Source organism: Sminthopsis crassicaudata, chromosome 6 (assembly GCF_048593235.1).
Source record: "Sminthopsis crassicaudata isolate SCR6 chromosome 6, ASM4859323v1, whole genome shotgun sequence".
NCBI classification, from domain to species: Eukaryota; Metazoa; Chordata; class Mammalia; order Dasyuromorphia; family Dasyuridae; genus Sminthopsis; species Sminthopsis crassicaudata.
Genome location: NC_133622.1, coordinates 153,705,508 through 153,728,736, shown reverse-complemented (window position 1 = coordinate 153,728,736; position 23,229 = coordinate 153,705,508). Strand labels below are relative to the sequence as shown.

The following is a 23,229-nucleotide window of genomic DNA, read 5'->3' as shown; positions in this document are numbered from 1 at the left end:
AAGCAATATATATCATGATATAAAGTAATTGTCATTCAGCTGACAAAATAATTTTTTTCTGGAGAAGGGACCTCAAACTCATTCCTTGCCAACCACTTCCCCATCTCATCCTCACTCCCTGACTTATCATATCACTCTTCCCCCCAAAAACCATATCAGAACATCAGATAGAAAGGGCTGGAATCATATAAGGCCATTACAATCTGGAAAATAAGATAAATCAAAAAATTATAAAACTCCATTATAATGTCAGAGATATTCAAGATGCAAACTCAAAAGAGAATAATAACTGCAAATACCTATAAATAAAATATCATTTTAAAAAATACAAGTTGGCCTTAAGATCATTTACAATTTCCAGGAGAAATGAAACAAGTGTTTAAGCTTAACTTAAGTTAAAATGATGTAGTTAATGAAACGAGGATATAAAGAATTGGAAGATAAATAAGAACTGGGAAGGAAAATTTTGGAAAGAATTAATAGATTGGTAAATCAAATACAAAAATGTTAATGATTCCTATGCTGGAATTTATTCCTACACTGGAATTAATTTGTTGTTAATCTGTTTGGTTGAGTGAACTTTTTACCATTGGAAAAAATTCTAAGTATTTATGTGGGAGTTATATTCAAAAATATCCAATACTTTTGGTTGCCGCTTTGTATCTGCTAATGCCTCATCTTCACTACCATCTCTACCTTCACTTTTCCCCTTCATCCTCCCTTCCCTAACTCCCTTTCCTGCCAGGTGAGCATAGGTCATAATTTGGGAAAAAAAATTTGTGTAATATTTCATTGAAATCACCATAGAATATTTACTTAAGTAAAAGATTCTATGAAAATTGGAACGGACCAAACATAAATTAAAAACTTCACAAAACATAAGACATAAAAAATGGTATAGAAGACTGAAAAATAGAAGAAAAATATATGTATTTCAGATGAAATAATTATCTGGAAAATAGATCAAAGAGTGATAAGTTAAGAATCAATGGACGACTTAAAAACTAAGACCTAAAAAGGAATCTGCATGTCATACTTTTCTGGGGGTTTTGTATTTTTTTTTCCTCTGAACCTTCTAGAATGTAATGGGTTATTTTTAGGTAGAGAAAAAACCAGAAAAGCATCTCATCATTCCCCCCCCTTTTTTTATACTAAATAGGACATCCTATCCATTGGAGGACCATGGAGAAGAATGGCTCCCCAGAGAGTCCCCAACAAAGCCAAGAGTGGTATACTACCCCCAAGTGTGGGTGGCTAAGAAAACAAGGAGGATTTTCCAAGACTTGGCACACATGCTGGTTTGTGCTCAAGGGGGACCAACTCTGCTACTTCAAGGATAAAGATGAAACAAAACTATTGGTAAGTAAAAAGGGGAAATGTAGAAGAGATGTACCCCAGAACTTTGTCTTGGGCCCTTTTTGCCTTTTTCTCTATATTATCTTATTTGAAGACCGGCTCCCCTGGATTTAATAACTAACTCTCTGCAAATAATTCTGGAATCCATATATCTGAGTTTCAATATCACATCTCCAAGTCTCCTTTAGAACCTTAAGTCTCACAGGAACCTCAAACTTGACAGGAACAAAACAGAAATTATTTTATTTTTCCCCAAACTCTTCTTTTTGCAAATTTTCCCATCACTGGCAAGACTGTTACTGTATTTCTAGGCCTTCAGGTTCAGATCTTCAGGGTCATTCTTGATTCCCCAGTCTCCCTCATGCTACATATTCAGTGCACTGCCAAATCTTTTTTGTGTCTATCTCACAACATCTCATATACATCCCATTCTCTCCACTCATACAACAATCAAATTGATTTTGGTTTTCATCCTCTCTTTCTTGAATTAGTGCAATATCTAAATAATATTCTTGCTTGGAATATTTTCCCATTCTAGTCCATCTTCTCCATAGCCACCAGAATTATGTGCCTAAAGAACAATCCTGACCATATTACCACTGATTCCATAAACTCCAGCAGAATCCCATTACCTCCAAGATAAAATATGAACTCTTCTGCTTAACATTTAAACCTCTCCATCACTTCATCTTTTCCTGTCTTTCTGGTCTTATTCCACATCACTCCTTTCATGTACACTTTAGTCTAATAATACTGGCTTACGTAGGAGTCCATCGCTAGTCTTCCTAAACTGTTTTGCCTTTGAAATCTGATGGCTCTGGAGGAGAGAGGAAGGCTGATGATTTCACAGAACTCTGACTTAAATTCAGTTTACTTGCAAGTCAACCTCCTGATGTCAACTGACTTACTTTGCACTACTTATGCAGAATCAGGAAATACTCCATCTCCTGTCTCTGTTCCCTCATGGCTATAATGCTCTTCTCCTTCATCTTCTTTTAGGATCTCTAGCTTTTTTCAAGACTCAGATAAAATGCTTTATTTTGTAGAACCTCTTTCCTCATCCTTCCAATGGCTGATGCCTTCCTCTTGAAGATACCATCATATATCCAATGTATATGTATATGTATGTATATGTGTGCATGTATTTACACACACATACACATATAGGTCACGTATACACACATATGTGTGCATATTGGATATTTGTTAATCACTGCCTCTCAATTACAATGTAAGTTACTTGAGGGCAAGAGATTAGTTTTAACTTTTTGTTGCATCCCCTGTACTTAACATAACACATAGTAAGACTATTGATTAATTTCATACACTGTGTGATCTTGAAGTAGTCATTTAATTTCCCTTTGCCTCAGTTTATTTATCTGTAAAAGAGGAATAATATTAGTACCTGTCTTTCAGGGTTGTTGTGAGAATCAATTAAAATAAAATAAAAAAAGTTATAAGAGTACCTAGGATGGCACCTTGCATGTAGTAAGCATTATATAAATGCTGTCCATGATGAAGATGATGAAACTAGAAAAGGGCAAGAGCATATAGATATATGTTAAGAACAGAAAGTACAGTTATCCCACATTGTGAGGGATTAGGGATGTGGTGTAACATGCCCTGCTGGCAGTTACTATTACCAGTCTGTCCTAGGCCCACCAGAGTACCTTTGACCACTGACCTTTGCAGTGTCAACTCTACCCGGCTCGCCTCCTCTGAGGCCTTCAAAGGTCTCTGGCCACGATTTCTTGAATCTATAGCTTAATAACTGGTAGCGCACTCAAGAACAGCCACGTGTAATCTTAAAAGCCTTTATTATACTTACTCACATAATGCCCTGACTTGTCAGCTCCCTAGTAAACACCTGGTCTGAAGACTCACGTGTTCACTACCAAACTCCTTACCTCTCTGGGCTATCCATCAGCTTGGCTTGGCCACCTAGGTTAGGAGCCAGGTTAAAGAGAGCGGCTGCTGTCTGCAGTGAGCTTATAAAGGGCCTGTGAGGTCACACACACAGCCAATCAGCGAGAGAGTCACCCATTACGAAGCTATCTCAATATGGTCAGGATCCCACCCAAAGGGCAGTCCTATATCCACAGAGATTACTTCTGGGCCACTCAAATCTCCTGTTGCGCTGTGCCCGCCCATTTAAAGGGCCCTTACAATTCCCTTCTCTTGTTTTGCGGGAACCGCACATCTCATCAAGCTAAACTTTTAGCACCAGCTATAGTTCACACTTGATCCATGAGATGACAGAGTGTTATGCCCAAGGAGATACAAAGCAGCAGATCAGTAAAAAGAAGTATGACAATGAGAACCAGGCTCAACAGTGGCCCAAGTGTTCAACCCATTCATTAAAGTCATACTCAACGAGATAATAAGCCAAAGAGGTTGGATGCCAATGAGGTAGGATGTCAACACTGAGGTGGGAAGTCAACAAGGTAAAACATCACAATTCTAGTTAACAATTAAATATCAGTGAGGTAGGGTGTCACAATTCTAGTTACATTTATCACAATTCTAGTTAATAATTAAATATCAGTGAGATAGGTTGTCACAATTCTAGTAGCATTTATCACAATTCTAGACTAATTCTAGTTTCTCACAATTCTCTATTGCACTTTTCACAATCCTATAGCAATTCTAGTTTCACAGGTGCACATAAGCAAAGTCATGTCCAGTAACACTGTCTCAATAACAATGGCAGGTGGGTGTGTGGACTTTTCACCCACTAATTTAAAAGCATAGTCCTTCAATAGAAAGCATAGGGAAAAGACTCTTCCCAGGCCACCATATGGCAAGTAGCCACGGGAGGAGCAAGCAGGCCCATTGTCCATTTACAGTCTTTATATTGCATATCACCCAAGACAGTCCATTTCAGCTGTAACACTGGAACTGTCTGCTGTCTCTGGTGTCACGGTCAGGAGGGGCATCGCTGCCATCAGCATCTGGAGGGCTGCTGACATCTGGCTGGTCCCTCTAGGCTGTTGTCTGGTCCTTCTCTTGGATCCCCAGGTTACAAATGTCTCTGGCGGGGATCAACTCCTCTGCTGCTGGAGCTGCACCTAGGAAGGAATGTACCTGGGGCCCCAAACCCTGGCCTAGCTTGGGCCTTTCCAAATGCCATCCAGGCCTTTCCATATCACAGTGGAAACAAAGTTGTTGTCAAAAAGATGAACAAAAGTCAGACAAAAGTTAGTCAGTCTGTCACTTAGCTGCACTTTCTGTGTATGCCCGAAGTGCATTGCTAAGGTAAAATGCAAAGAATTTAAAAATGTAAAACCAAAATAATTTAAAAGTGTAAAACTGAAATAGATTAACAATGTAAAACCAAAATAACTTAAAAATATAAAATCAAAATAGTAATGTAAAATCAAAATACTTTAGAGATGTAAAATCAAAATAACTTAAAAATCCAAAATCAAAAGAATTTTAAAATGTAAAATCAAAATTTAAAAATTGCAAGCAATCACATATATGTATTGCCACATCTTGTGCATATCCCCAAATTCCCTTCTCTTGTTTAGAAGAGAAGATCTTGGGGATATAGTCTGTGCAGTAATGACTTTACTAGTAGGATTATAAGAAATGCCAATGGAATGGGCAAAGTCAAGTTCAATGCAAAAACACCTAAAGGCAAAATATTTGTAAGCCAATCCATAAACTGTCTTAAATGCATGTTAAATTTCTACTGCCAGGAGGGCATGTTACAATGTGGTACCCCCACAATCTAGAAAATATGTGTGAAATTTTTTCTCTCCCTTCATGCAAGAGAAATCTGAATTTAATAGTACCTTATTGTAAAGTTTGGGTTTATATTATCTAATACTATACATACATTTTATGCATTTCTGAGTTTCTAAAGTTTTTCTGTGTCATATGTGCCTTTTGCAAAATTCCCCCTTCAAATACCCATTTAATTTCTTATACTGACCTGCAATATATCAAAATCATGATGTAGTCATGATGTAGAAGGGATAACTGTAATAAGATACAATTTGAAGAGGAAAAAAGTTTCAGTTCATTCTTGTTTTCATTAGTGCTCAGCACAGTTATTGTTTCTTCAGCTTCAGGTAATGTACCAAATATTGTACCAAATACCAAAATATTGAAGGAGCCCAGTGGCAAATTACACTTTTCTAATTTTTATTTTTACTTAGCTGCAAAAAGATGTTGAATATGTCAGGGAAACTTAGTGAGCATTTAGGGGCACCTACTAAAGATAGAATAGTAGCTTCAAGAATGTAATTAATCAACTTTCAATAAAGTTTCTTGCTTTTATTACAACTTGAAAAATTGTATGTAGTTCCTCACCCATAATTTTTGATAGATGGTTTGTCAGTGAAATGTAAAATGTGCACAGAGTGCCTACCAGGTCAGATTTTTAAACAGTGTTTATACATATGCATGTCTATTACAAATCATGTCTATACCAAATTTCAAAATAGTTACTAAAATTTGACTTTGTACATACAGTTTAATTAATTTTTATACTTTTTATTATTATTGCATACATTTATTGTCATTTATTGCCATTTGAGTTAATTTATTGTCAGTCTCCATTTTGTTGACTGAACTTTTTGCCTATTGGAGCAAAAGTGAAGAACATTTGAAAATGAAATTATAAGAAAGGTATCAAACAATTGAACCACGGAAAACATTTATATATTTTTAAAGAAATCATTTTCTCGGGGCAGCAAGGTGGCACCATGGATAGAGCACCAGTCCTGAAGTCAGGAGGACCTGAGTTCAAATATGACCTCAGACAATTAACACTTTCTAGCTGTGTGACCCTGAGTAAGTCACTTAACCTCAATTGCCTCCAAAAAAAAAAAAAAAAAGAAAAAAAGAAAAGAAAAGAAAGAAAGAAAAGAAATTATTTTTTTCTGCCATTTGCATTCAGAAAGAGAACTATGGAGACTGAATGTGGATCAAAGCATAATGTTTTCACCTTTTTTGGCTTGTTTGTTTTTCATAGTTTTTTTTTTCCTTTTTGGTCTGATTATTCTTGCACAAAGTTACAAATATGGAAATACATTTAAAAGAATTGCACATATTTAACTTATATCAGATTGTTTGCTGTCTGGGGGAGGGGGGTAACCATCAGGGAGGAAGACAGAAAAATTTGGAACACAAAGTCTTACAAAAATGAATGTTGAAAAGTATTTTTACATGTATTTGGAAAATAAAATACTATTTTAAAAAAGGACTTTTAAAAAAAAAGAAAATATTTTCTCTGTCATCAATAGAGGAGCCACCAATTTTGGACTCTTAATTTTTTTTAATGAAGTAGAGGCATCATTTAGTCCAGGAAAACTGCTGGACTAAGCCAATAATACACAGGGGTCATATGTACCAGGAGATGAAGACAACATTTGGAGAAAATTGAAGTTTCATTTATCAAAATACCTGAAAGATTTTTATAGCTATCAGTTCCATCAGTGACAGTAGAGGCATTTGTACTGTGCCATTATAATCCCAAAAATGCCATATGAGGAAATAGAAATAGCAATAAAGAAAATAAACATGGAAGGAGCAACTAGTCCACATTAAGAATACATAATCTTTTGTATTGGAGGCAATACAATTTTGAAGGATCAGTTACCAAAATATCTAAAATAACAATGAATACAAAATGCATGAAAATTACAGATCTTATTTTTTATTTCAAAAATGATCAAGAAAATATCAGTAACTACTGCCCCGCATGTCTGCTTTCTGATAAATACAGTGTAAAGAATGAGAATTTGCTTTGCATATATAGGAGGCATGCTTGATGAAAGGATGAGAAGGGAATGGGTAAACTTTTACCAAAAATAGTCCATGAAAGAGTGAATCTTTACAACTACACAGCTGACAAAAAATGCACAAAACTTATTATTCCACCGAATTTTTTGTTATTACCTAAAAAAAATCTGATTCATTAGCATATATTGCCTCTTTAAAGGCTGTCCTTCAGACAGTCTCCAATGCTTATTAAAAATCTATAGGATTGTTCTGTGAATAAAAAGCTATAATAAAAAAACTTATAGGATTTCTTGAAAATTGTGAAACGTACTCTGTTATATCTATGACTTTTTGATGTTAATAACAAATGAAATATAAAATAGGGAGACCAATACCCATCAAAGATATTTGCCACCCTTTTGGAGATTAATTAATGTTTGTTGTTTATAATACCTATGGTCTAGAATATATCTCATTATTACATAGTGAGATGTATATCCTGTGGAGTTGGTCTATCAGTTAATATTGTTTAGACAAATAATGGAGATCTACGGTAAATTGAACCCAAACCAAACAGGACAAGGAGGATAATCTAGATTGCCTTTGGGAAATTTTGCAGTGCTTTGAATGACCCCCAGTGTCTCCCTGAAACAAAGGCCCATGTATTTACCATATTATTCTTTGGGTGATGTTGTATAGTTGCAAATCATGGAATTCCAAAGTCTCCAAAGAATTAAAGTGGTTAGTCACCCAAAGGGCAATGGAGGGGTGGATGGTGGGCGTAAGTATGCTGCAGCTTATTATCACCAAAGAATTGCACTTCAGAATCACCAAAAATAACATCAAAGTGATGTATGATTAGAAAAAGAGGTAAGATGGCCAGGCATCCTTTGTATATTTATATATTTTAAAAACTTTATTTGAAAAGGAGTTTTACTAAAATCTCAAAGGGCCTGTAACACTAAAAAGTTAACAACATCTGTCTTAAAAGAAGACCATCACTTTGGGTGAATTCTTGTAGAAGAGGAGGAATAAGTATTTATTGTCTCCTGTGTGTCATGCACTGTGTGCTAAGACCTTTAAAATAATATGTTATTTTATCCTCATTACAACCCTGGAATCTAGGTGCTGATATTACCCCCATTTTGCAGATTAAATGACTAGCCCAGGGTCATACAGCTATAAGCATCAGAGGCCAGATTTGAACTTGTCTTCCTACCCATTCTACCAGATAACTGCCTGAAAATATATGGGAAGTCATGGATAAGAGTAGATGGATAAGGAGATGTGGAGTAACTGATCTGCATCACTGAAGGTAATATTCACAGTGATGGTGCATCGAAGCATTAATAAATAGACCTTGGATTGTCTTTTAAAAGAGTTTGAAAACACTAGCCAACAAACCAAATACTGGTTCTTCATTTTAAGTGAAAGAAGTGAATGAGGGGCAGCTAGGTGGCGCAGTGGATAGAGCACCAGCCTTGAATTCAGGAGGACCCAAATTCAAATTTGGTCTCAGACACTTAATACTTCCTAACTGTATGACCCTGGGCAAGTCACTTAACCCCAGCCTCAGGGAAAAAAAAAAGAAAAGAAAGAAATGAATGAAATGAAAGAACTTGACCAAAATAACTAGAATATGAATTACAATTATTCTAGCTATTCAAGCAATAGATTCTTGTTCTTTCCATTATTTTCATAGTATTGATTCTTATTTTCAAATTGTATCTTTGTTTTGTTAGTGCATTCTGTTTGTCACACTTCCCTCCCTCTATCATTCTTTATCACAAAGATTTTAAAAGAAATGATAAAGAAGCTGTTCAACAAAACTTGTTGTTGTCCATCAATATATGTAATATAGACCATCTCCATAACCTACTTCAGCCCTGGAGGGAGCAAGATGCATTGTCTCCACTTTTTTCCAAGACCAACTGTGCTAGTCACACACATATTGCTCATTTACATTTTCATTTATCTTGTTTTACTCACTGGGTATATCATTTCTTGATTCTGTTTTCACTTCACCCAATATCAGTTCATATATTTCTTTCTGTTTTTTTTTTTCTGAAAATATTCCATTTTATTAATATGCATCTAAAAGTCACACTCCCCATTAATTAGCATATACTTTGTTTTTAGGTATTCACTACCACAAAATCTGCTGCTATAGATATTTGGTGCTTATAAGATTTTTTTTTCTTTTTCATAATATGTGGTTAATATTTATGTGAGATGGCAGGATTAAAGGGTATAGGAATTTTAGCAATTTTTTTAGTATAATTCCAAATTGTCTTCCAGAATGACTGGACTAACATATAGCTTCGCTAATTGTGTGCAAGTGTGTTTATATTCTATATTCCTGCAGCTCCTGCAATAGTAATTATTTTTATTTGCCACCTTTGCCAGTTATGAAGTATATTTTGTTTATTCTGTCATTCTCTCTCTTTCTGTCTCTATCTCTCTCTGTTTCTATCTCTGTATCTCCATGTCTCTGTGTCTGTTTCTATGTCTCTCTTTGTCTCTCTTTCTTTCTTTCTCTATCTCTCTCCCTCCTCTTCTGTCTTGGACATTGAGAATATAGACTCACATAGTGATGGGAACAATATAACTTCTTTCCCCATGCATGCAAGTTAGGCTAATTTTTCCTTAATTTATATTGAAACCATCCTTGATGCTAAATTGGCCCAGGAGACTAAAGGCTTAGATTGTTGACATCTCTTTCTGGTTTCTTAAATACAAGATAATCATAGGCAACTCATTGTCAGGAGAGCTTTGCTTTAGTGAATCGATAGGGATGTCCTCAGTGTACACCCTTGTTAAATGTCCTTCCCCAACTTTGGCTAAGAAAATCTTTTGTTAACTGTTAAATGAATTATAATTGTGTCATTCTAGTCCAATATTGAACATAAACTGACAGAGATTTGTCCTGAGTTAGGCCCAGCCCAGAACAATTCTTTTAGTCAGGAAAGATTGAAATGGCATGATCTAGTTGAGGAAGATGGGCCTAGATTGGCCTCCATGCTTCTGGTGAAATCTTTAGAGATGGAAATTGCTTACCATAAGGTGTCAAGTAACCCATGAGAAATTAGTGAGAAAGTTATCTGTGGCCATTAAACAAGGAGAGACTAATGTGAATGATCAATGTTATTAAGAACTGTACCTCCATTCTGCCATTTGGTGGGGAGGGAAGGAGGAGAAAAATTAGAACAAAAGGTTTGGCAATTGTCAATGTTACAAAATTTACCCATGCATATATCTGGTAAATAAAAACTATTAAAATAAAAAAAAAAAGAATTGTACTTCAAAGAAAACTGCATTAGATGTTGGGATTGAAAGGAGTTAGGCTGAAGGAAACATATAGTCTAGGCACTATGTTAGGTGCTTTGTAAATAAATACACATGTTTATATGTTTACATATATTTTTATATTTACATACACATTTGAACTTTACAATAACCATATGATGTAGGTGTTTTTATGGTTCCCTTTTTGCAGTTGAGGAAACTGAGGCAGGTTTCCTGTTAAGTGTGACTTGCTATTAAGTGTGAGAGTCTGGATTTGAACTCAGTTCTTCCTAACTCCAAGCCCAGTGATCTATCCATAACATCGCTCAGCTGTCTCTGAATTTGTAATTTCATAGGCTGGGGGGGGGAAGGGGGGAAGGGAGGAGAGGTGAAGAGAAGGGGGAGGGAAGGGGAGGCTGATACTGCTTTGTAGATCCATCAGCCTACACATAGGCTCGGGCTAGGGCCCACTTTCCCTGTCTTTTGTACTTTTGTTTTGAAATAGTCTATAACTGTTGGTCCTTTTTAGGTAGCTCAGGTAGGAGAAGGTCTGAGCTGTGGCAGCCCAGGCCTGCGCATGCCCCTCCCTGGCAAAGAGGGAACTTGGCCAGACAAAAAGGGGCAGAGTCCCGTCCCAGAGAGGCAGGCAGCAGACTGCGCTTAGCCCTGTAACAGTGTTCAGAGCCCACATAGATGGCGGCCTTGGGCCCGGTGGAGTACAGCAGAGCTCATGGCCAAGGAGTAGCACTTGTCCTGCCCTGTGGGCACAGGGATAGCACCAGAGACGGCAGCACACAGGCCCTGGCACAGGAAGCTGGCAACTGACACCAGCCGAGTGGGCAGTGAGGCAGGCGCCAATGGCAGCTGTGTGGGCAGAGCATTGATCCCAGCAGAGTGAGCATTAGTATGGTCAGGGAGAGAGGCAGGACTGCTGGATGGATGTTATTCAGTCGTTCTGTCATGTTCTACATGAACACAGGGACTTTGTCCATGGAGTTTGGGAGAAGGGGGCAAAGCATAGTGGAGTGATTGGTGATGTCTTTCTCCAGTGTGTCCCCATCTTACAGATGAGAAACTAAGGCAAATAGGGACTTGTCCAGACTCACACAGTCAGTAAGAGTCTGAGAGCAGATTTGAACTCACATCTTTCTGAATCCTGGCCCAGTGTTCTGTCCACCTGGGCCACCAGCTGCCTTAGGTGGTATTGTTGAGAGTAGTTTACTTTCTTGGAACAAAGGAGAAGCTAAAGTGCCCACTGAGTCCCAACAGAAAAAGGGAACAATACCCCAGAGCCCTCTCTTCCCCTCTCTTCTCCTTGAGGCTTCCAAAAGAGGAAGGGGGTGGGGAGGTACCAAGCGGTTTAGAGAATTGGTGATTGTTCAGGAGCCATCCAGCTTCTGCACTGTAACCACGGTATTGCCAAAGCTCTTCTCTTTACATTTAGATGTATCCACTGTGAGCATCACCTAGCACACGGACCAGAGTGTTTAAAATCTGCACTTGGTCTTTCCAAGGGGAGCAAGGAAGAAGCCTGGCATTTCTTGTCTTTGTGGAACCTTATTTAATTAATTCCCTCAAGGGGCTGTTGCATTATTTTTGATCTTTCTCTCTTGGTCTTTATTTCCCTTCTGTGCTGCTTATCTAAAACTTCTTTCATCCTTGAGATCAAGATCAGCCAGCAATATCCTTAAAGTCATTCAACTGATAAATGATCTTCTGCAAAACCTTAAGGACCATCCCCAAAGGATGTTGTGTTCACAGGAGAAAAAATGTGAGAAATTTGTACCCATTCACAGTCTGCTCCCCTGGAGAGTTCCAGATGCCAATCCACATCTTCTGATCACCGGTGACAGACTGGAGTTCTTATCAGTAGATTTTCTTAATCCATAATCAATTGGGGGCATTGAGAGAATACCTACAGAAGCACATGACAAAAATAAGCATGTGTAAACAAGCTCAGCCCCTCTTAGAGTTTAGAGATCACCCTTCTCAAGGGGAATTCCTAAATAGTGTGCTTTTGGAAGAAGAAAGAGGTGTTACTAAGGTGACTATGGCAATGGATCGTTCTCCTCAAAGTCCTAGAGAGAGAGTGAGTGGATCACGAAAGTGGCTTTGGTAGCTGAAGAACTACTCAACTGTCTCTGAATTTGTCTTATTTCTTGTCTTTGAGAAATGCTCGAGCTTTGAAACTGCAATCCCTGGACAGGGATTGGAGTAGGGGCTAGGGGCAGGAAAATGGAGCTGGACTTCGCTACTCCTTCCTTTTAGTTAGTATGAATTATACATCAGGTCCCATGAGAATGTACCTATTCAGAAGCTCTAAGTCCTTTTTTGTTCTGAGTCTAAGCTTCAGAGTGATAGAGTCCAGTTTTCTTAATTTATTTATTATAGTAGCTTTTTATTTTTCAAAATATATACAAAGATAGTTGTTAACCTTCATCCTTGCAAATCCTTGTGTTCAAAAGTTTTTTTTTTCCCTCCCTCCCCTCCTTCTTCCTCCCCTAGACAGAAATTAATCCAATACAGGTTAAACATGTGCAATACTTCTAAACATATTTCCATATTTATCATGCTGCACATGAAAAAATGAAATCAAAAGGCAGAAAAATGAGAATCTCCTAGCTTTTAGAACTTTGTTAGAAAGGACTCCCCAGAATGCCAAAGAATGGTTTCAATAACAACTTTAACTTTTGTTTCCTTCAGCTGTACTTTGTTGGGTTTTTTTTTCTGTATCTGTTTATAAACTGCTATAAGTCCTTTCTATTTTATGCACTTTTCTGTGAAATACAATACTTTCCCATTTCCTATATGGGAAGTTCAAGAGCTGGTTGTCCAAATTTGGGAAAGTGTGAGCTATACCATGAACATTTATTTTAGAAGATTTTCCTGGAGTCATTTTAGCTGAATCAGTGATCCAAAAAGAGAAATAAGACTTTGGGGGTCACCTTCCAAACTGAATCTCGTCTGTGTGAGCCTCTATTGCTGGGATGAGATTGAGGCTGGTTATAGATTACATCTGCAATATGTCAGAATGACCTTATCCTAAGAGAGGGAGGAAAAAGAGACAAGAAAGAGATAGAGGTAAAGAAAGACTCCTGTCTCATAATAAGTCCTTGGGAATTTATGTAAGCAGCATGCTGTTATTACAGCCCTGAAGGAGAATTAGAGAAGATTCCTGTCATGTTAAGTGATCAATTTTTGTAAGATTATATTAAAGTTTATGTCTCTTTTCTTTATACCTATCTATTCATCTATCTAACTCTAATAACTGACTTTCATTGATTGGGCACAGTGGGAAAATTAGAATGGCTGCTGAAATATACTGTGGAGACGAAGATGACACTGGAATATCCATTTATCATGATTCATGTTTTTGTCATTTATTTCCTCAGGGTACTATTTCACTGGTTGGGAACAAAGTTATAGAACATCCCTACAGTGAAGAGAGCCCAGGACAGTTCCTTTTTGAAGTACTTCCAGGTAGGATACTTTTCATTAAATTATCCTGTTATGTTGGTAAATAGCATAAATGTTCAGCTAGAATAGAGACTTTGGATGATTAATGGTTTCATTTTAAAAGGAAAAAATAAGAAGAGTATGGTTTGTGTTTTGAGATACTTACTTTTTAAAGAGAGATGAACAAGATGAATACAAAAATTCTGATTTCTGTTTTGTAAGCTGTGTTGATGCCTATCTTGCAGGCAGGTAATTGTGTTTAGTTTCAGTCTTTAAAGAAGATTGAAAACTAACTTTTATTTTGGCAATGCTGGTAAGAAGTGAATTTTGACAAGGTAGTTGACACAGGCTCTGGGGAGCAAGTTTGGCATACTCCTGTCATACTCCTGACATTGCCCCTGTGTATCATGTCCCAAAGGAGACTTTCCTAGAGCAAATTCACTATGGACCGCTCCTGTTGTATGTTTCAACTTTACTCTAAAAGCACTCATTTCCTATGTTTGAACTTCTTTAGTTTGACATCTTTCCAAATCCTCAGATTCTGTGCTTAATTAAGTCTTGAGAGTCATCACTGTCCATATTCTGTCTTCATTCATTTCAAATGAGCCATGCCAGAAATATAAAGAAAAAGGTGAAAGTATGAATGTTGGAGGCCTGGTTCTAGATGTTTTGTATCAATGGCATCAGACTCAGATAGAAACATCTATCTATTGGTATTTTGACTTAGAAAAACACAAATTAACATTATCTAAGTTGTATTTTTAAAATTAAATGCCTCCTTTGTAGATTATTCTGTGCTTCTATTTATGAATCTTCAGTTGGTCTAATTTGTTTTAATAAAAAATGAATTATCACCTATGGATATTAATAGCTTCCATTAAGAACTCCCATTTTCTTGAAATAACTTGTAAGACTGAGGTTCACAGAAGTTGAATCATCTGCCTAAGACCATAGAAAAAAATACATAGCAAAGCTCAGATGTGACTTTCTCAGATGTTTTAATCACAAGTCTATAGTGGTCTTCATTAAGCCATGTGGAGTGGTGCTAAGTTCACAGAAGAGCAATATTGCATAAACATACCACTTTGGAGTTTTCAGGTATCCTTACAGGTGTCTAGGCCAACCTATATACCTGAAAAAGAATCTCCATTTTACCAAAGAGGAGTATCTATCTTTCACCTGAAGACTTTCAGATAGATTCTTTCACCTCCTGAGGCAAACAGGTCTACTTCTGGATGCTTCTAATTTTTAGGAGGTTTTTTTCTTTGATCAAATTTAATTTTCCTCCTTGTAATTTCCAACCATTGCACCTGGTTCTATTCCAAACAAGTCTAATACTTTTGCCATATTCTTCAAATATTTGAATAATTTTAAAATATGTGTACACAGCCACCATGTACCCCTTGAATCTTCTCTTTCCTAGGTTCAACATTTCCATTTTCTTGACTCAAGGCCTTGCAGAATCCTGATTGCCTTTTTCTAGATCAATGTCCTTTCTAAATGGTGGCACTCAGAAATGAATACAATATTTACACCAACAGGGGAGAATGGGACCATCACTTCCTTATTTCTAGAAAATAGGCCTTTCATAATTCATCCCCAACCTGCATTATTCCTTGTGGGTACCACATCACACAGTTGACTCAGATGACGCCACAGATTGTCAGAACTTCTGGTCTGATGATATTACAGTTGTTTAAAAAGGACCTGGGAATTTTAGAGGACCACAATCTCAATGTAAACTAGCAGTGTGATGGAGTAACCCAAAGTCTAATATGATCTTAGGATGGCCTATCTTGGGTGATGGCAGCTAACCTTCCTGAGAGACCTTCAAACAGATGCTTGCTGACCACTTGTTGAGTATACAATAATGGGAATTCCTTCTATGTATGGGTTGAACTAGATGACCACTCAGATGCTTCCTAGCTCTCAGACTCTGTAATAATTTCTCTCTCTTATTTTACTGCCTAGTGGTTTTCTAACTCCTGATATGTTTCTTTTTCTATAACAGTTCTTCTTTCTTTCCATTCTCTACTGATTGGGCATTACTTCACTCAAACTGAGTGAGATCTGTTTGACCATAGCTTAAAAAGGCCACAGTCTCTCACTGCATCCAGGGCCATCTCCAGTCATCCTGATCTGTATCTGGCCACTGGACCCTGATGGCTCTGGAGGGGAAAGTGAGGCAGGTGACCTCGAACAGCCTTACTTAAATCCAATTCACTTTCATGTCATGGCATCTCATCCCTGATGTCCTAGTCCTCTTTGAGAACAGTGGACCAACAAGAACAACAATCATTCTCTAATGTATTGGTCGGTTAACCCTTCCTTACCCCATGTACATGCTCTATCCCAAACTTTTTGATCATTCAATAGAGATTAAAAATTAAGGCCTCCTACAAAACAAGAATGGTGCAAAGAAACTATTCCAAGCAGCAGTAGCCACAACTGACATTTGTTTAGAAAATTTCTGAGCATTTTTCTAGCTTGCTTAGCAGAAGTTTTCTCGAGTATTTGTGAAATACAAGCAGGTAAACACAGACAGACCATAAATATATTTATAATCACACTGCTAAAGAACATTAGGAAAGACTATATTACCCTCTGTCCCTGGTAGAAAACTTTTCTTAAATATATATGGTTCTCATTTTACGAATACTAGCATAATTCTTTGATATTACTAATTATTAATAATTACTAATTGTTATAATTAATAGAACAGTGAGACTACACGATATATTCTCAAGAAATGTTACAGAAGGAAATAAGCATCTACTAGCTTCTAGTGCATTTGAAAATAATATATTTCCCCTACCCCAAACATACACATACACACACACATCTATTTGGGTTTAAAGGTAGCCCTCTCTGGGGGGCAGGGAGGAAAGACAAAAGAAATATAATTTTATTGCGCTTGATAATAGATTTGAAGTTTCATGCATAATCATCTTTTTATTATACTTTGCTATAGAAAGACTTATTTTGTTCATAAATTTAAAAAAGAAAACAATATGTCCTATAAGTTTGAACCAGAAAGAATCTGAAAGATAGCTTAATTCAACATAAGCATTTTATATGTATAGAAGAATTGCACAAGTTTAACATATTTTGGATTACTTGCTGTCTAGGAGAGGGGGTAGGGAAAAGGGAGGAGAAAAAATCTGGAACACAAGGTTTTGCAAGGGTGCATGTTGAAAACTATCTCTGCATATGTTTTGAAAATAAAAAGCTTTAAAAAAAAAGACAACTTAAAAAACAATAACAGCTATAATAAAAATTAGCATTTTACAGTTCACTTATCATGTCTGTGCTTTTCTGCATTGCAAATTAGGGATAATCATACTTTACCACCTATATGATTGTTATGACAGTAATTCCGAGTATGTGATCAAACTCTATATAAATGTTTGCTATTTATTTTGCCTCTAGGTTTCCTAGAGTTTGCAAAGTAAATGGTGAAACTATCTTTCAATTCAGTTAATACCAAAATCCTAATTAGTTGTGACAACTAGACTATCATTAAAAAAAAAAAATGAAACAATTCTAAAACTATATTTCTAAGGAGTAATTTTTTTTAAAAAGAGAGATTTTATGAGGGGAGAATATTTTAGGTTTTTAAAAGCATCTAAATGTCAAGGAGGTTGAAAAAATTCCACTTATTTTTAAAAAGAACAAAATAGCAAAACAATAACAACAAAAAAAAACTCTGATTATGATGAGTGGTTCCCCCCCCATTAATCTACAAACCTAATTCTGTGCAGAGAAGTATGTTTTCTTACTATACAGAACTCCTACTCACATTCTCTAAATGGCTCGTACGCATTAGAAACCCAGAGTAAGCAAAAAAAAAAAAAAAAAAAACTTAAAAAACAACAACAAAGATGACAATAAAACAATCAAATCTACCTACTGATCTGGCAGACAAAAACGGGGATTATCATAGTCCTCTTGGCATTTTATATATCATTACCTTAATCGTGACTACATATAGTTAACTCATACAAAATGTGTGTGTGTGTGTATGTTTAGAGAGTGAAATGTCAAGCCATTAAGGATATATTAATTATTAACTAGTGACTCAATTCATTGCAATGTATCAACAGAGTAATAATTTAAAATAAACACCAAATTAAGGCCTTCAGAAAAAGGACAAGTGCAACTATACTACATTTTAATTAGTAACTTCAATTTTTCCTTCAATTCTGGAGTGTGTATTCTGACTCAAATTTATACACATATTTATATACATACACACACATCTACCAGTTTATCAAAATCCCTGTTCTAAACTTTGTGATTCAATTTAATTCAAGGTTTGGGCAGATAAGTGATGCAGTAGATAGAGCAGCAGCCCTGAAGTCAGGAGGACCTGAGTACTTAACACTTCCTAGCTGTGTGACCCTGGGCAAGTCACTTAACCCCAACTGCCTCAGGGGAAAAAAATTAATTCAAGGTTAAAATTTTGCCTACAAATTCTTAATCTGGGAGCATTGTTTTTATTTTTTGACCATTTGGTTGAAATCTCTCTAGTCGGTAACTTTTCTTAAACATATGGTTCTCATAGGATTTCTTCCCAAGAATGTACCTTCTTAATATGCGCCCGTACTCTCATGTTTTTCACTTATCCTATTTCTTTTATAAATGAACTTCTAATTGACATTTTTGATTTCTTACATCTTCATTATTATCTCAGTTATTCCTCTCCCTTCCAGACAGCCATCTCCTATAACAAATAGTAATTATTAAATTTAGAGGAAAAAATTCAGCACAATTGATCAATACATTGAAAAACTATGAAAGTATGAAAATGTGTAACATTTATGGACTTTCCATCTCCATGAAGGGTGTGTTCATTTGGGTCCTCCTTGGATCTTTATAATTTTGTTACTTTTACTTTGGATTTTTTGATGTGTAATTATTCATTTCATTTACATTGTTGTAGTTTCCTTTGTCTTTTAAATAAAATGGACCCACCAGAAAGAATTCTTATCATGGGTTACATTCTACCCCATCACAGTCCTAACTTTCAGGTCAAATTTGGCCTCTTGCACAAGGACCTCTGGTTTCTCTTCTGTGTTGTCTAAACTTTGGGCATTTATATTTAGACACTTGAGCCTATGGATGTTTAGATTTTTTGTCTCCTGTGAATATCAAATTGTTTCAGTTACTACTTCTTTTTTCTTCATTGTGTCTACCTTAATAGTATAAATTTGAGGAGTATTCATAGCTATTCTTGCTTTTCAATATTATTTTTGTGTAAAATTCTTTTTATTAGAATTGCAATACACATTGCAAATAAATACATAGGCATATGCTACCCCTCTCTAGTATCTTATCAACAATATATGGTAAACCTTAATTAAAAATCTCAATATCAATATCAATCAACTCTTCACTTTCCCCAATTAATTTGTCACTATCCTCTTCTGTCTTTTGTGGAAAACAATAAGAAAAATACAATCTCTAACTGTACTTTTCAGGCTATTGCTTAACCATAATTAGAGGTGATAATTTTTAGTTTTCTTCTCAGAATATCATTTGTGCCCCCCAAATTTGTAGTTTTCAACTGTTATCATAATGTCTTGGGTGCTAGCTGTCATGTCATATCTCTCCACTTTCTCATGGTTAAACTCATAGAGAAAACTCTACTTCCTCTACTTTTTAAAAAAAATTCTGTATAATCTGAATTCATTGCTAGGAAGCTTTTTCCTGAATTCAAACCTAAATTCATATTTTTGCAATTTACACAGCTTGCTACTGGTTTGCTCTTTGAGATTAAACAGAACAAATCTTTTTGTTATTGTATCAGTTTCTATGAAATATTGTTTTGATAATTGAATTGGTATTGCATTAAAATGGTCACTTAATTTGGTACTATTGTGAATTTTGTTGACACAGACATAATAAGCACTAATATTATTTTAAGCATTACTTTATAATAGAATCTAAGCAAATGTTTTATATATTTTAATCATTAACCCATTAATAACTTACTTTTCTATTATTACCTCTAAAATTATATTATTATTATTGTATAAATAGTGTTGATTTTGTGCATTTATTTTGTAGCCTACAACTTTATTGAAATTGTTGTCTTGATTAGTGTCTTCATGGTTTCTTAGGATTTTCCAAGAATACCATCTTGTCATTAGCAAATTATGATAATTCCATCTTCTCTTTGTCTTTCTTTATTCTTTTTATAAAGGCATTAAAGCATCATTTTCCTTGTAAATGCTATTTCCAACATTTCTGGAAATGTATCAAAAAATAACAGGAAGAGTGGGCAACCTTATTTTACTCTTCTATTTATTTGCAAATTTTCTAATTTATCCTCATTATATGTATTTCCTTTTGATTTTAGATGGCTACTTTTATGATACTAAAAAAGTCTTTTTAAGCACTAAAAAGTCTTGTACTTTGTCAAAAGTTTTTTCTACATTTATTGAGATAATCTTATGGTTTTGAATTTTTAAAATGTAATTGTTGTTCAATCATTTTAAAGTCATGCCCAACTCTTCTCACCCCATTTGATTTTTCCTTTTATTTTTTTTTGCAAAGATAATGGAATAGTTTGCCATTTCCTTCTCCAGCTCATTTTATAAATGAGAAAACTGAGGGAAAAGTGTTAAATGACTTTTTCACCTGTTAAGTTTATGAGGTCAGTTTTGAATCCAGGAAAATGAGTCATCTTGACTCCACACTCAATATTCTATTCACTGTGCCACCTATATGCCATATTCTGCTGAATGTCTTACCATTCCTGAATTCCTGGTATAAATGCAACTTGATTATAATGAATGATTTATTGGATGAATTGCTGTAGTCTATTTGATAGCATTGTGTGAAATTTTTGAATTAATATTTATCAATGATATTTATCTATGTATTAATCTATAATCAATACAATGACTGTCCATGATTCCAGGAGATTTAAGATGAAGTGTGTTATCCACCTCCTGATAGAGAGGTAATGTATTTCAGGGTGCTGAATGAGCCATATTTTTTTTAACATAGTCAATGAGGAAATTTGTTTGGCTTAACTGTAATTTTTTTTTTGACTGAGGTAATTGAGGTTAAGTGACTTGCCCAGGGTCACACAGCCAGGAAGTGTTAAATGTCTGATGTTAAATTTGAACTCAGGTCCTCTTGACTTCAGAGCTGGTGCTCTATCCACTGTGCCACCTCACTGCCCCTAACTGCATATTTCTTTTTTTATATATATATATTTTTATAATATTATCCCTTGTATTCATTTTTCCAAATTATCCCCCCCCTCCCTTTACTCCCTCCCCCCGATGACAGGCTATCCCATACATTTTACATGTGTTACAATATAACCTAGATACAATACATGTGTGTAAATACCATTTTCTTGTTGCACAATAAGCATTAGATTCCGAAGGTACATGTAACCTGGGCAGACGGACATTAGTACTAACAATTTACATTCACTTCTCAGTGTTCCTTCTCTGGGTGTAGCTACCTCTGTCCATCATTGATCAACTGGAAGTGACCCTAACTGCATATTTCTTAAAAGGAATTTTTCTTTTCTTTTCTTTTTTCCCAAATAGGGTAGAAAGAGAAGGAAGGAAGAGAAAATAAATTTCTATTAATTGGAGGAAAAAAATACTTAAAAGGGGGAATTGTTTTATGGTGTTTGGGACAAGAAGGCCTACCCAAATTGACTACTCAGAGATCACTCATAGAAAGCAGAATTATTTATTAGAACTTCGAGAAGCGGACCCCATCCTGGTCTGTGGGTCAAATCTCACAGCAGGATAGGGCCAGAGCCTTGAAAATGCTTACAGCTTTTATACATTTCAAACAAAGAATCTACAAAATCCTGCCTTCTATATGTTGTGATTGGTCACATAAGTCTACTGTACCCCTAGTTGGTCAGTGGAATGTAGCAGACAAGGTGATAATACAGCTTCTTCGGCCATGTTGGACAATGGAATATAGTCCAGGCCTTATCTAAAATCACATGACTCTGGAGAAGCCGGAAACTGAGGCCTAATAGGATTGGTCTACTTTAGTTAACAGTCTCTGATCAATATGTGCTGTAAGTTCTTCACCATTTTCCCACACATATGGCAATTTGGAAAGATTTGTATGAGCTGATGAAGAGTAAAATAACCAAAAGCAGAACAATTTACACATTAACAAGTACATAACAATTGCAAAAGATTTTGATTAACAAAGTGATCAATTATGACATCTATGCTCTCTCCTGGAGCAGCTAGGTGGCGCAGTGGACAGAGCACCAGCCTTGAATTCAGGAGGACCCGAGTTCAAATTTGGTCTCAGACACTTAACACTTCCTAGCTGTGTGACCCTGGGCAAGTCACTTAACCCCAGCCTCAGAAAAAAACAACTAAAAAACTTATATGCTGCCTCCTGACAGCGAGGAATAGCTGCAAAATGGGACATATGTATGTACATATTTATTGTATAATTTATATGTATGATTAACATTCTATGTGTATTTATATATGTACACATGTGTATCTATCTAATATTTCCAATGAGGTTGTTTTGCTCAACTATGGATATTTGTTTCAGAAATTTTGCTCTTTGTTTTCTTTGCAGGGGGTTGGGTGTGAATGACATGGAAAGAAAATATATGCTTATTAATCCAAGAAATTTTTTTAGTTTAAAAAATGAGAGGGTGAGTGATCTTGAGCATGAATTGAGATATTTATTGATTAAAACAGCAGTTAGGTCTAAGAGGGAAAATAGAAGATGTTAGGTTCTTACTAAGTGTTAATGAGATAGTAGGTTCTTACTAAGTGCTAAGTCAGTACTTAACAATTCTCTAGTTCCGGCCTTTAAGGGCAGTTTTACCCCTTTGAACTTCTGGGGAGGAGTTCATTGGTTGAGGTACTTTTTCCCAGAAGCCCCTGAGTTCCACGCCCATTCTCTGGGAGGATAAAAGAAGCAACATTGAGCAAGAGAAGAAGTCTCTATTCTAGGTCAGAGTTGGCGGCAGTTGAGACAGCAGATCTCCTCCCAGAGAGCGATTGGCAGTCTCTGGAGACAACAGAACATTACAAGAAACTTATTAAATCTTTGCTAACCTAAGGAACATGACAGAGCATTTCTCTGCAAGATAGACTTGCTAAAGAATTGGGATAGAAGGAATTAAAAACAAAAACAAAAAAACAAGAAAGATGATCCTATTTATGCTAAAACAGAGGCTAGTTTAAAGATGGTGCTATGACGGTACTCAAGTCACAAGGAAAAATGTAGGACTTCTCTCTCTTTGCTTCCAAACCCCCTTAAAGCTCTTGAATATCTTTCAGTGGTTTTTAATCTTCATTAGTTAGAGTCAAACACTTAAAAGTCCTAGTGCAGGAATTAAAGGAAGCAGCTGCATAGTATTAACAGTCTTTGACTGAGGAT

The 23,229-nt window shown here is 35.9% G+C and overlaps 1 protein-coding gene across 1 annotated transcript in view; it reads left to right on the top strand.

Annotated features, from left to right (window-relative positions):
- ARHGAP24 (Rho GTPase activating protein 24) overlaps positions 1-23,229 on the top strand; it is a 102,652-nt gene that overhangs the window by 9,941 nt on the left and 69,482 nt on the right. The window contains exons 2-3 of the mRNA XM_074272859.1: positions 1,160-1,359; positions 13,764-13,851. Coding sequence (XP_074128960.1) covers positions 1,183-1,359; positions 13,764-13,851 — 265 coding nt within the window. The 5' untranslated portion in view covers positions 1,160-1,182. The remainder of the gene's footprint in view (positions 1-1,159; positions 1,360-13,763; positions 13,852-23,229) is intronic.